The 15,096-nt window shown below is 44.6% G+C and overlaps 1 protein-coding gene and 1 pseudogene across 1 annotated transcript; one reads left to right on the top strand and one right to left on the bottom strand.

Annotated features, from left to right (window-relative positions):
- The first annotated feature begins 4,594 nt into the window (after positions 1 to 4,594).
- LOC122106831 lies at positions 4,595 to 5,479 on the top strand (annotated as a pseudogene).
- An 894-nt stretch (positions 5,480 to 6,373) lies between these two features.
- Spink2 (serine peptidase inhibitor Kazal type 2) lies at positions 6,374 to 11,744 on the bottom strand. The gene is made up of 4 exons (XM_042678367.1): positions 11,591 to 11,744; positions 9,497 to 9,546; positions 8,828 to 8,937; positions 6,374 to 6,650 (listed from the first exon to the last, which is right to left on the bottom strand). Exons 1-3 carry the CDS (start codon positions 11,639 to 11,641, stop codon positions 8,835 to 8,837), a joined length of 204 nt encoding a protein of 67 aa, XP_042534301.1. The 5' UTR covers positions 11,642 to 11,744; the 3' UTR covers positions 6,374 to 6,650; positions 8,828 to 8,834.
- Between the last annotated feature and the right edge of the window lie 3,352 nt (positions 11,745 to 15,096).

The raw sequence follows: 15,096 nt of genomic DNA, 5'->3' as shown, positions 1-15,096 counted from the left end.
TTGGTTCCTAGGGAGCCACTGCCCCCTGGCGTTTGCCCTGTCAATTATTCCAAGAGGGGACCTGTATTAGGCCACCAACCTTGTGTAGATGATTAGTATTGGTGGGTTATTTCTGGCTCTTAGATTTGTTAGATTAATAAAATTTCTCTCATCTCATGACTATTTTTTTGCCAGTCCTGGGGCTTGAACTCAGGGCCTGAACACTGTCCCTGAGCTTCTTTTGCTCAAGGCTAGCATTTTCCCACAGTGCCACAGTGCCACTTCCAGCCTTTTCTGTTTATGTGGTGCTGAGGAATCGAACCCAGGGCTTCATGCATGCTAGGCAAGCACTCTACCGCCAAGCCACATTGCCAGCTCTCATGACTTTTTAAATTACAATCTTTCTTCTTTTCCTTTTACCCCAATTTTTAAAAAGGCATATTATATGATAATTAATAATACATTAGCCTGGGGGGGGGAAATGGAGCACATTTATTAAATATCATTAATGTTATTTCTTCCCCAAACTTGTTTTTACTTGGAAATGGAAAAATGTCACAAGAACCATGTGATCCAAATTTATCATGTCATATAAGCATGATTGTCTTTACAATAAGAAGATCAACTGCTAAAATACTATCAAGCAATTTTGCATTTTTCCCTTAAAAATATACAACATAGCCAGGTACTGATGGCTCATGCCTGTAATCCTAACTACTCAGGGGGCTGAGATCTAAGGATCATGGTTCCAAGCCAGCCCAGGCAGAAAAGGCTGAGAGACTCTTATCTCCAATAAACTATTCAGAAAAAGCCAGAATTTGTGCCAGGGCTCAAGTGGTAGAGCCTTAGTCTTGAGCACAAAAAGGCTCAGGGACAGTGCTTAGACCCTGAGCTCAAGCCTCAGAACTGGCCAACAACTATATGTAGTTGAACTTGTGATTTTCCTGCCTCAGCCTCTTGAGTGCTAGGATTATAGGTGTACATGCCATACCTGGCTGGGGATGCACAGTTTTCCTGATTGTTCATTTGTATATTAAACATTTGTGATGTGGATTGTAGGATGAGCCATGGGAATACAATGGTGATTGAAACAGCCCACAACTTCCAGGACCATTCCTCTATATTCTCCAAAGAGGATAGATAGATAGATAGACAGACAGACATATATGTATATATATATATATATACACACTCACTCACACACACACACACACACACACACACACACATATACATATAATAGAGGGTAGTATTTTAGCCACATGTGGTGATGCATACCTGTAATTCCAGTTTTTAGGAGGGTGAGGCAAGAGGTTCATGAGTTTGAGGCCAGCTGAAAGTATATAGTGAGACCTTGTCAAGAAAAAAAGTGATTTCTTTATAATGATGGATGCTCCCATATAGCAAAATATAGGCTCCTTTCTTTGAGGCTCATGATCTAGGAGACTTCACCTTCAGCATCTGCTGGAGTATGTACCTGGTGACTGATGATTTATATCTAAGCATGCTGCCTGTTTTGTTGCCTGAAGTTCAGACTCCTGTGCAAAATGTCCTTACCTTCCTAAACCTGGCCAGAGTACAGAAGCCAGTAGAACAGAATTGATTTCAGCTCAACCCTCCACAAATGCTGACTGCCACAAGGTGGCCCTACAACAAAAATGGATTCTAACCTTGCAGAATTGATGGTTGATAGCAAGTGTCAGATTCTTGGTCTTCAGAAATGAGAATTTCTCTGTTCTTTGGAGAATACAAAGGAATGGTCTTGGAAGTTCTGCTTGGATATGGGCTATGTTTCTATCACCATTGTATTCCCATGGCTCATCCTATAGTCCATATCACAAATGTTTAATACACAAATGATCAGGAAAACTGTGCATCAGCTAGTTATGGCATACACACCTGTAATCCCAGCACTCAGGAGACTGAGTCAGGAAGATCACAAGTTCAACAATAGTATAAACTAGGGAAAGCCTTATCTCAAACAACAACAAAACATATCTCCTTTAGCAAAGACGTAAACAAAAAGATAGAAATCAGTTATTAAGTAGTTATAGTATTAAGTAGTTGTGAGATTATGAGTATATTGCATCTTAATTTGACCCCTTCCATTTTTCCCCCTATTCTTCTCCAAGTTAGTTTGTTTTTTGTTCAAGACCAGGACTGAAACTTGCTGACACTTGCATTTGTGCATTGGCTGGTGCTCTACTACCTGAGCCATGCCTCTAGTCCCCCAACTCAGTTTTTAAGTTTTCCCCTGGTACTGTCCAAGAACATCAAGGCAGAGCAACAAAGAGAGAAAATAAAATTTAATGGCAAAGCCATTGTTTCCCCTGGTGATATGTGGTATCTTGTGGCATGTTGAGGTATTTTGCATGCTCTCTGAGAAGGCATCGGGTTAGTGGTTTTCTTGTCATTATTTCATGAGCTTCCATGGCTATTTTTCCCATATCTTCATTTGACAAATGTGTACTGCACCAGACCCTGTCCAAGGCCTTGAAGACACCATGATCAGCAGATGGATGGGATCTCTGTACAGGGAACGTTCTTATAGAACTCCCCTGGACTGTTGGACTACAGGCCCCACCATTTACTTAAGGTAAATCCCCCCATGGTTCTTTCATGAGAATACTTCTAAAAGGAAAGATGATAGGTATAAGCCAGGCACTGTGGCTCCCACATGTAATCTAGCTACTCAAGAGGCTATGATCTGAGGATTGAGATTCAAAGACAGCCTGGGATATGAGATTTGTGTCTCCAGTTAACCATCAAAAAGCCAGAAGTAGAGTTGTGACTTAACTGGTAGCGCGACAGCCTTTAGTGATAAAGCTAGCAGACATTGCCCAGGCCCTGAGTACCTGCACCAAAACATTAAAAAATGATGAGTACAAATCTAAGTTGCAGTATATCTGATGACTGGTGATTTATATCTAAACATGCTGCCTGTTTTGTTGCCTGAAGTTCAGACTCCTGTGCAAAATGTCCTTACCTTCCTAAACCTGGCCACAGAGTACAGAAGCCAGTAGAACAGAATTGATTTCAGCTCAACCTTCCACAAATGTTGACTGACACAAGTGTGGCCCCACAACAAAAATGGATTCTAACCTTGCAGAATTGATGGTTGGGTGCTTTTGCTCTTATCAACTAGTAGTGGTGCAGCAAAGAGATGAGTGCTCTTTTCCTGGAGAGCAAGTGAATGTGTATATTACTATCAGGAAGAAAGCTAGCAATCTTCCAGTGTTCTAACTCTGCCCATGATGTACTTCTATAGAATGCTTACACAAATAAAAAGGATGGGTGTGCTGAGATGACACTGCAGCATTATTTAATGAATACAAAATGATCAGCATTAGCATAGGATACTATGCCATTCTTTTAAAAAATTAAGAATTGCCAGGTGCCAGTGGTTCACGCCTGTAATCCTAGCTACTCAGGAGGCTGAGATGTGAGGATCATGGTTCAAAGCCAGCCTGGGCAGAAAAGTCCATGAGACTCTTATCTCCAATAAACCACTAGAAAACCAAAAGTGGTGTTGTGGCTCAAGTGGTAGAGCGCTTGCCTTAAGCTGAAGAGCTCAGAGACAGCACGCAGGTCCAGGGTTCAAGTCCCATGACTGACCAAAAAAAACCAAAAAAAACATAAATAGTAACTTCTTGCTCTATTGCCTCTGAGGATTGAGAATTTGGACATGAAGGCTTCTAGGTTTGGGGTTTTGTTTTGTTTGTACAGGTACTGAAGATTAAACTTACTAACTTGCACTCAGCATTTTTACGCAAGGATGGTGCTCTATGGCTTGAACCTCATCTCCACTTGCAGCTTCTTGCAGGTGAATTAGAAGTGTAAGAGTTTCTTGGACTTTTCTGCTCAGCTGGCTTTGACCAATAATGCTTGGCTTTCTCACAAGTAGCTAGGGTTACAGGCATGAACATCAGTTTTAAAAGTATGCCATAACCTTAGACAAATCTGTTTTTGCCTTTGTGAACCTGTTATGTCTTCTCTCAGAGGAGTTCTTAGAAAAATCCTGGAGCATTATATAATGGTAACCCCTATGTACATTACCTTTCTTATATAGATTTTAAAAGGGATTTTTAAAAATTTATTTATTTTTGTCAGTCGTGGTACTTGAACTCTGGGCCTGGACGCTGTCCCTCAACGCTTCAGCTCAAGGTGAGCACTCTACCACTTGAGCCACACTGCCACTTCTGGTTTTCTGGTGGTTAATTGGAGATAAGAGTCCCATGGACTTTCCTGCCTGGGCTGGCTTTGAACTGCGATCCTCAGATCTCAGCCTCCTGAGGAGCTAGGATTACAGGAATGAGCCATCTGCACCAAGCAAAGGAAAATTTTTTGAAAAGACAAAAAAGCCGGTGGCCAGGTGCCAGTGGCTCATGCCTATAATCCTAGCTACTGAGGAGGCTGAGATCTGAGGATCACAGTTCAAAGCCAGCCCGGGCAGAAAAGTCCATGAGACTCTGATCTCCAACAAACCACTAGAAAACTGGAAGTGGTGCTGTGCTCAAGAGGTAGAGCACTCGCCTTGAGCTGAAGAGCACAGGGACAGCGCCTAGACCCAGAATGCAAGCTCCAAGACTGACAAAAAGAAAAAAGAAAAAAAAGCATGTGCTACAGGCCTATCATACTTGCAGCAGGTAGCGTCGGTCCAGATGAGTTGGCTGTGAAGATCACCAGGCAGAAACACGCCAAGAAGCATCTTGGCTTCTTTCGCAACAATTTTGGAGTCCACGAGCTGTACCAGATTCTGCTGGATGGCACTTTCTGTCAGGCGGCGCTGAGGGGCCGTGTCCAGCTGTGGGAGCAGCTGCCCCACTACCTTATGGGGTAGACGCAGCTGTGTACCACCAGATGTGTGTTGAAGGAGTTAGAAGCATTGGGAAAGGACTTATACGGGGCAAAACTCATTGCACAGAAATGCCAGGTTTGAAATTGTCCCCATTTCAAGAACTCAGTGACTGGATCAGAATGTCTGCTTTCCATGGTGGAGGAAGGGAATCCTCACCATTATTTTGTAGCAACCCAGGATCAGAATTTATCTGTGAAGATAAAGAAGCAGCCTGGAGTGCCTCTCATGTTTATTATTCAGAATATTATAGTCTTGGACAAACCTTCTCCCAAAACAATTGCCTTTGTAAAATCTGTCCAGTCAGGTCAGCTTGTCTCCATGCATGATAAACAAAATATCAAGCTGCTCAAAGAGGAGCAAGGTTTAGTGAAAAATCCTGAACAGAGAAGAAGAAAAAAGCGCAGGAAAATAAGTGGCCCCAATCCTCTTAGCTGTTTGAAGAAAAAGAAAAAGGTCCTAGACTCAAAATCACCTGCTTCTGACAAGAAAAGGAAAAGGAAAATGATCGGCAACAGATCTACCTTAAAAGTACTTTCTGAGAAGCAGAATGCAGAAGGACAATGAGTGGTTTAGATACATTTAAGACATTCAGATGTGAAAATGAATTTACTTTTGGGACTGCAGAGAAGTATTTATGATGAAAGACTATAAAGTTATTTTATAAACAATTATAGTCCATATGCTTTTGGTTAAAATTACTTCTAAAATAAAAATCATTTGCTTTAGATGTGAAAAAAAAATAGTTGCAGCAGGAGGCTGAGATATGAGGATCATAGCTAGAAGCCAGCCCTGGTAGGAAAGTCCTTGAGAGTCTTATCTCCTTTTAACCATCAAAAAACTGGAAGTAGAACTGTGGCTCAAGTAGTAGAGCACCAGCCTTGGGCAAAAATGCTAAGGAACTGTTCCAAGCCCTGCATTCAAACTGCAGTAATGGAGAAAAAGCAAGCAGAAACTAGTGCTGGAGTTGTAGTTCAGTGTAGAGTTCTTATCATAGCACTACTCTAGTTCCTTTCCCTAGTGGCTTATCATTGAGACCTCTGGCAAGTTCAGTTCTTAAGAGTTCCTCTCTAAATTCGTCTTTGGGTCACTTCCTTATTGAAGGCAGCTAGATCACATAAAATTTGCATTACATGAATTCATTTTCTTTCCTCCTGTTGACCTGTACAATGTCCATTTAATTTTGAGGCTCCGTGGAAATTTCTAAAATGGCATGGAGGTCAGTTCTGCTCCCCTATATGGGAATGGCATTTTCAACAGAAAACAACTACAACTGGATTTAATTTTGGTTTGTGTATGCACATGTGTGTATGTGTGTCAGTATTGGGAGCTTGAACTCAGTGCTTGGGCATTGTCCCTTACATTTTTTGTTCAAGGATGGTGTTCTACCACTTGAGCCTCAGTTCCACTTCTGGATCTTAGTAGTTCACTGGAGATGGGAGTCTCATGGACTTTCCTTCCCGAGCTGGCTTCTACCTGCAATCTGCAGATTTCGGCCATCCTAGCTAGGATGATAGGCAGTGCCTGGCTTAATTTGAGTTTTATTCTAAGTAAATAAAGCAATGAGCTAAAGGGCAGAAGCCAAAAAGCAGGATTGGTTTTAATTATCCATCACTACACCTGTCTGTCTTTCATACCTCCTCCCAGAAAAGGTGGGTTAACAATCTTATACAAAGAAATATAGAAAAAAAAAAGAGTTAATGCAGGGAATAGATTTGTGGGGTATGGGAAAAGATGGTCTCTCCACCCTGTCTTCTGAAACTGCCTCAGTCAGCACGGTTCATTGCGGATGATTTTAATATCATGACCATCCTCCCTATGAATTGAACAAGCAGAAAAATGATATTACCTACCAGACAGATACCTTCTCATTATCTGCATTAGATTACTTCCAGGCTACAGTTACTTAATCGTGTATTTAAGAAATATCTAGCCAGGTGCTGGTGGCTCATGCTTATAATCTTAGTTACTCAGGAGGCTGAGGTCTGAGGATTGTGGTTCAAAGCCAGCCCCAGGAAGAAAGTCTGTGAGATTCTTATTTCCAATGAACTATTTAGAAAAAGCCAGAAGTGGTGCTGTGGCTCAAGTGGTAGAGCGCTAACCTTGAGTACAAAGAGGCTTAGGGACAGCGCTCAGGCCCTGAGTTCAAGCCACAAGACTGGCAAAAAAGAAAAGTGAAAAGAAAAAAAGAAGTATCTAAGAACACCACCAATATCTAAGAATATCTAAATATCTGAAGAATATCACTGCCCCATGCATCATGTTTTTCCTAATCCTAAGGAACCAGGCCTAGTCTCCTAAGAAGCTCAAAGAGAAGATTTGAGTGAGAGAATGGACCTTGCAATGCCAAGCAGCATACCTGTTCAGGTATGCTATATGAACAGCACAGTAGACACAGTACTGAGCACCCTATTGTGTGCACTTTAATAAGTGCTGGTTCCTCATTGCTGTTACCATAGAACTATAACTCCACTTCTGGGTTTTGGGTGATTAAAGAAAGAATCTCGGGGCTGGGAAGGTGGCTCAGTGTAGAGTGCTTGCCTTGCAAGAATCTCATGAACTTTCCAGCCCAGGATGGTTTTTGAACCAAGACCCTCAGACCTCAGCCTCCTAAGTAGTTAGGATTACAGGCATGAGCCTGTAATAATGCCCAGTTTCCACATCCTCTTAACTTAAAAGAAAATGAAACAACCCACAGAATTTAACTCTCCAATATTGTTTTTTGTTCGTTGGTTGGTTGGTTGGTTGGTCATGGAGCCTGAGCTCTGGGCCTGGGCACTGTCCCTGAGCTCTTCAGCTCAAGGCTAGCACTCTACCACTTGAGCCACAGCACTACTTCTGCCTTTTTCTGCTAATGTGATGCTGAGGAATCAAACCCAAGGCCTCATGCATGCAAGGCAAGCATTCTACCCTGAGCCACTGTCCCAGCCCCTTCAATATTGTTTTAATTTGTGTGAGTGTACGTGACCTACTGCTGTGGATTGAACCCCGGGCCTCACGCATGCTGCCAAGACAAATGTTCTACCACTGTGCTACACTTCCCTAGCCTCTATTCTCTCTTTCTTCTCCTTCCTTTCCTCTTCCTCTTCTTTCTTTTCTTATCTCCCTAATTCTCTTTCTCTCTTATATTGATATAGTATCTTATTACATTACCCAGACTAGCTCAAACTCAGTGTGTAGCTCAGGCTGGCTTTAAACTAAGATCCTTCTCCCTCAGCCTTCAGAGTGCTATACTGGGATTACATGAATGTGCCACCAGCTCTCAATACACTCTTAACAACTTTTGGCTTTTGGCAGCCCTAGGATTTGAACTCAACTCTTTGTGCTTACTAAGAAGTTTCTCTACCACTTGAACCATTCCTCAACTTTAAATATGTTCTCAATGGAAGAAAATCATGCTTTCATAGATAACAAGTTGCCTTGATTATGTGGTCTACAGTTGGTGAATCACACATTTCACTATCTTGGACCTGGAAAACAGATCTTCTTAAATGTCAGTCTGAAGACTGAGAAAGAACTACTTGTGTGACATGTGAATCTAATATATGAGGAGTCCCCTTTTTGGAAAGTGACTCTTTCCAAGAAAGAAAAGAAGAAAACTGTGGCTCAAGTGACAGAACACTTGGCTAGTGAGCAAGAAGTCTCATGTCCAAATCCCAAGGCCACCAATAATACAAAAAAGTGCAAAGAAACAAAACTTAGTCTGTAGCTTTAAAATAATGTTACACAGCTGGGTGCTGGTGACTCATATCTGTAATCCTAGCTATTCGGGTGGCTAAGATCTGAAGATCTCAGTTAAAAGTCAGCTTGGGCAGACAAATCTAAAAGACTCTAATTTCCAATTAGAAAAGCCATAAGTGGAGGTGTGACTCAAGTGCTAGAGCACCAGCTTTGAACAAAAAAAAAAGTCAAGTGAAAGCATGAGGTCCTGAATTCAAGCCCCATTACTGCCACAGATAAATACCTAGATAGATAGATAAAAAATCATGTTACCAGATTTTCAAGCACAGAGTACATTCATTGGCATAAGTGGCCATGTCACTTCCACAGACTGGGTTAAGGTCCCTGGGGCATCCTGGCAGCCTATACTGAGCACAATTTGGCTAGAAAAGAGAAAAGGATAATGTGATTAAAGGGTGACCTGAAGACTGGCACCAGTGGCTCATGTTGCAATCCTAGCTACTCAGGAGGCTGAGACCTGAGAATGATCATTCAAAGCCAACCTGGGCAGCAAAGTCTATGGGACTCTTTAATTAATCACCAAAAAGCCAAAAGTGAAGCTGTGTCTCAAGTGGTAGAACATTAGCCTTGAGTAAAAAAACTAAGGGACAGTGCCCAGGCCCTGAGATGAAGCCAGTACCAGCACACCCCAAGGGGAAAAAAAGGGTGGGATGGGGAGAAAGAGAGAGAGAGAGACCCTCTTCCCGTCTCTAGTTTGAATTGTAATTTCTGAAGGGTACAATATGTAAAAAGTGCTCAATAAATACTAGTGGATTTCAAAGAAAATCAGAACACTAAAAAAATCTGCTGGGAGTAGAGATGTGAGGTGTGGTTCAAATGATAGAGTTAGGACCTGAGTTCAAGCCCCAGTACACACACACACACACACACACACTCTAAGGTGACAAGTCAGTAGAACAATACAAGTGGTTTCTGACTTACCGTTCTATATACTGGAGAAGGTTGAGAAGGATATACGGGCTGCATAAAAGCTGCATAAAGAAAACAGACATTTCAAAGCATGTATTAAAGTGAATTGTTGTTAAGGTTTTAGAAAATGAGGTATCTAGTCTGTCTATATCTTCTTTCCCTCTGATGCCTAGCATCTTTGAACTTCATTCTATGCCGTCTAAAAAATAAACGTAACAGGAACAGATACCTAAATATGCTCCCAACTGTAGTTTCGGCCCCAGAATGAACTCACTTTATCCACTAGCATACTTTCACTCATGCAAGTTTTCTTTTCCTTCTCACTGAACTGTTTTCTCCAATCCAATTTCCTTGGGAGGGAATCCAAGAACATCTTTAGAGCTCCAGGCAAGGCCTCCACACTCCTCTGCTTATCTTTCTACGAGAATGAAGGAACATTCAGGACAGCAAGAAACTAAACCACAAAGACTACTGCCAGCACATCCAGATTATACCAAAGGCCACCATCCAGCCCCAAGTCATGCCTCAGCGTGTACACCCAGAAGCCCAGGCTGCTGGGCTGTGTGTGTGTGTGTCTGTGTGTCTGTATGTGTTCCGGTCCTGGGGCTTGAATTATTTTTGTGTGTATGCTGGTCCTGGGTGCTGTCCCCAAGTTTTTTTGTTTGTTTATTTTTGCTTAAAGCTAGTTCTGTACCATTTCAACCACAGCTCCACTTCTGGCTGTTTGGTAGTTTATTGGAGATAAGAGTCTCATGGACTTTTCTGCTGCTGCTGACCCTCAAATCTCAGCCTCCTGAGTAGCTAGGATTACAGGTGTGAGCCACTGGTGCCCAACTATGGGCTTTCTTTGTGTGTGTGTGTGTGTGTGTATGTGTGAGTGTGTATGTGTGTGTGTGCGCGTGCGCGTGCGTACGCTGGTACTGTACATAAAAGTCTGATCTTCCAGGTCTCAGCCTCCTAAGTAATTACAATTATAGGTGTAAGCCACCAGCATCTGGGTGTGCTTTCCTTTAATAGCCAATTCTCATTAGGTGGCTCATGCCTATAAACCTAGCTGTCCTGTCAGGCTGAGACCTAAAGGGTCACAGATCAAAGCCAGTCTGAGCAGAAAACTCTTTGAGGCTGTCTCCAATTAACCAGAAGAATGCTGGACCAGAACTGTGACATAGTCATGGACCATCCATAAGCAAGAAAGATGAGCAAGAGTACCACGCTGTGATTTCAAACCTCAATACACACACACACACACACACACACACACACACACACACACACACTAGTTCTCCTCCCCATGACTATTTCCTGAAGCAAGTATACCACCCTCATTTTGCCTGGCACAACTAGTGAACCTTAATTTGTTTTTCATGACTGAGATCACGTGACCAATTTTTCAGTATCATAATTTTTCAGTATCATGAAGACACCCCATTTCTTTTCCCCTGGCACTTCTAACAGGCGCTTGAAAGAACATTTGGTTTACTTTGGGGTTTGGTTGAAGGATTCAGAAGCCAAGTTACAAAGATTAAGTGTGTAATTCTTATGGGTTTCTAGTAAGTCTTTTCCTCTGCAGATCAATAGTAAACGCAAAGCTTAACACTAGGGATTAGAGGTGTGGCTCCAATGATAGAGGTCCCCTACTGCGGGGACGGAGGAGCCAAGTGTCCTAAGTTCAAGCTCCAGTACCAACACAAAACGAAAAACAAAAACTTAACACTAGCTGTTACACTCAAGTGCATTTTAAGGCGGGTGTCAAGGTGGCTGTGAAGTCCTTGCTCACAGGATTCCTAGCTCCCAGTGCTAGCACCTCCTCGGCGCCCTCCGGCCTGGCACCGGATCCCTTGCATTAAGGAAGCCAGAGGAAGCAGCACGATGCCCCCAGAAGGAGCTGGCAGGGAACCCCAAGCAAGATCGCTAGCTCTTTCTCTGCCCTCCCTCCCAGTTCTGGCTGCTGACCCCTCTGGGGGAACCGCCAGTAACGGGCGTTCGGTACAGTCGCCGGAGCTGCCCAGAGCTCGGCTACCCCACGCAGCCGATGTGTGGCGAGTCCCTCAGGGGGCTCCTTGGCGGGGGTGCCCATCTCCAGGCCCACTAACGCGCATTACCGGCCAAATCCCCGGCCAGCATCAACAGCATCAGGCGCAGCACCGCCCCCGCCATCCTGATTGCCCCGCCGCCCCTTGGACCTCTTCCTCGCGCGCGGGGACGCCACAGCTCGGCACCCAGGGGACGGGACGGGCGCGCGGGGGTCGGGACTGCATCGCGCCCAGAGGACCAGACGGGCGAGGTGAGACGCGACGGCACCGCGCCCGGGGTGGGGGGGGGGTGGGGGGACGGGACCAGCGCGCAGGAGAGAGGGGGGAGGGGGATCGGGACCTCCCGGCACCCTGGGGACGGACTGGCGCGCGGGGACGCGAAGGCCCCGAGCGGGGTTCGGGGTGGGGGGAGGAGACAGGACAAGCGCGCGGGGGTCGGGACGGTACCACCACGCCGAGAGGAACGCGCGACGCGGGGGGTGGGCTGGGGTGGGGGAAGGACAGGACGGAAGGATGGCTGGGCCCTGAAGAGAACGAGGGCGGGGGAGGCACAGCTGGCGGGGTATCCCTCCCTCCACTTTCCCACTCCCTGCTCCGCAGCCGCAGGACTGCAGAGAGCGAGGAAGAGGCACCGCTGCCCCGCACGCGAAGACGGTGGCGATCAAGACAAAGCAGGCGGCGGATGGGGACTGGAAACAATTTCTGCCCCAAGGGGCCCAAGGGGATCATCAACAAAGCGACCTAAGGTGCAGTGTCCGTAACTGACTTGCAGACTAGCCACTCAGCGGCGGCCCTGGCTTCCTGCAATCATCTGGCCCCGCCCCCTGTTCCTCCCCGAAGCAGCTCCAGGCTTCCCAGCCCTTCAGGGACCGTGGCCAGGACGCCCTGCGGCGCACTCCAGGGTTTTCCCTGGCAAAACCTGCTTGTTGTCAGCGCAGACCCAGAAAACCACTCGGACACACAGTCTCTTGATTTGTACTTTGGCCTTGAATTTGATCTATGCCCTTCCTGTCATGACAGGCTGGGTCACTTAGTCTACAACAAATGCAGCTGCTCATTTGCCATTCTTCTAGTTGCATGACAATGTGTGGGGATAGATTCACAATTAATAAAACATGTCGAGTAAGCAGCTATACTGAGGAATTAAAGGACATTTCTCTAGTAAGTGTAAAAAGAAATGTTTCACTTTGCTATTTTGTACACAAAACAGTTCACACCTGTAAGGTCTGCCCTAGTCAAGGAGGCCCTGTGCAGACACCTCCCTAACTTTTGGCTAAATTTCCACGCAGTATCTATTACCTGGGTAACTAGCACACGTGGAAGTAGTCACCCCCTCCTCCGGTTTGATCACATCCTGGGCTGCCCACCCATGCCTCCCATTGACCTGGAGAGGGTCCCAGGCCCTGAGGTCAATTCAGATCCAGTGTGGCCACACCTTTCCCCCACCTGGCCACACCTCTTCCCATTCCTGGCCTATGTAAGTCCTGGCCTGGAGTGGATCACCCCTTTTAGGTCATGCCTCTCCACCATGCACAGGAGCAGCAGTTCAGTAAAGAAACTGCTTTTCCTGCCTGAATTGTGCATGGTGTTCTCTTCATCAGCTACATAATGAAATCTACCTATTTCATATGCCTTATAATGTCTGATAATTTTGGTAAGGGGCAAAACTATACCATCTCTAGAGTGTAAAAAAGTCATGTAGACTCAGATTTTAGTTAAGAAAGAATATAAAAATAGGTTGTACAGTTTGTACCAGGCCTAGAGTAGCTTCTTCTCTTCCTCACTTTTTTCCTCTTTCTTTTACTTTCTTCCTTTTTCCTCTCTTTTCACTTCAAAGAGAAGGAATACTTTGCAAATTTAATTGGGGGGGGGGGGCTGGCAGTGCAATGAATGGAGTCACCACCCAGGGGAGTTTTATAATCCCAGCACTAAAAAGGTTGAAGCAGGAAGATCTTGTGTTGGAGGCCAGGCTGGGCTACATAGAAAGACCCTATCTGCCAGGTGCCAGTGGCTTGTACCCATAATCCTAGCTACTCAAGAGGCTGAGATCTGAGGACAGTGGTTCAAAGCTAGCCTGGTCAGGAAACTCCTTGTTATCCTGACATTCTCCTTTCCCGAGATTGGCCTACAAAGGGCCCTTTTGGTTCAGGCAGCTGATGACCAACTCCCTCCCTTTCACCTTGAAGTAACATTCTATTTAGTCAGTCACAGCCATAAATTGTAACCTCAGGGCCCCTTATCTACTATTCTGGCAGCTGCCACAAATCTTAGCTCACTATAATGGAATCTTCTGCTCTTACATACTTCATGAAATCCTGCCCTTAGCACCTCCAGATTATTAAGACCTCCTTAGATAAGCCCTTTTTCTCTTCCTCTGGTGAGAGAATTAGTCTTGTTATCCCTGCTGACAATAAAACCCTATTTCTATAATCCACCTGGTTTCTGGGCTGGTGCTTTCAACTCTTATCTCCAATAAACTGCCAAAAAAGCCGGAAGTGGGGCTATGGTTCAAGTGGTAGAGTGCTAGCCTTGAGCAAAAGAAGCTCAGGGACATTTCCTAGGCCCTGAGTTCAAGCCCCAGTTCCAGCAAAAAGATTAAACCCCCCCCCAAAAAAAACCAACAAACCCTTGTAGCTTAGTATGCTCCTTTCCTAGGCAACACTAGGCCCAACTTTACTTTGAAATGGCACTTCTTTGGGGCAGCTACCACCATATAGGGCAGCAAGATCTCCTTAGGGTGACCTTAGGTCTGAGCAGCTGCAAAACCCCTTATCTGTCACTTGGGCAACAGCTATAAATCCTAGCCCACCATGATGCAGCTCTGGTCCACATGTTCACACAGGGTCTCTGCCTCCTAACTTCATAGGTTATGTAGGTCACCTCAGACAGCAGCCAGCACTTCTCCTCTCTTATAAGAAGGGGTCTGGCCAGTCCCTTTACTGACAAAAACTTTCTTTGTTCTTTGTGCCTGGATGTCTGCATGGTTTTCTGGCAAAGTCTAATTTAGTCTAGCAAACTCTGTCCAAAATAAAAACAAAACATAAAATTACTGAAAGCTCTGGTGGCCAAGTGCCTTTATTCTAACTTACACCTGACTGTATGACATATCTATATCTGATATATATTATATATATATATATATATCTGATTATAGGATATATATGTATATATGTATACTGTATGATAAATATCATATTATATATACATACATATATATATAGTTAGTGTTTGTCCTATCAGGCTGGAACTTGGATAGCAGTTGAAGTTTCTTTTCAGTACTGGGGATCAAAACTAAGGCCATGTGCAGGCTAGGGCTTTTCCTCCAATTTTAATATTATTTATTATCTATTTATCTTTTTTTTCTGGTCCTGAGGATTGAATTCAGGGCCTAGATGCTGTCCCAGGGACTCTTTGTGCTCAAGGCTATCACTTGAGCTGCAGCTCCACTTCAGGCTTTTATTTATTTGTTTGTTTGTTTATTTATTGCCAGTCCTAGGGCTTGAACTCAGGGCCTGGGCACTGTCCTTGAGTTTCTTTTGCTCCAGGCTAGCACTCTACCACTTGAGCCACAGCCACAGC

The sequence above is a fragment of the Dipodomys spectabilis genome, unplaced genomic scaffold, assembly GCF_019054845.1.
Source record: "Dipodomys spectabilis isolate Male_0828 unplaced genomic scaffold, ASM1905484v1 ptg000043l, whole genome shotgun sequence".
Lineage (NCBI taxonomy): Eukaryota > Metazoa > Chordata > Mammalia > Rodentia > Heteromyidae > Dipodomys > Dipodomys spectabilis.
Note: the sequence above shows the minus strand (reverse complement) of the source record. Positions and strands in the feature narration are given on the sequence as shown.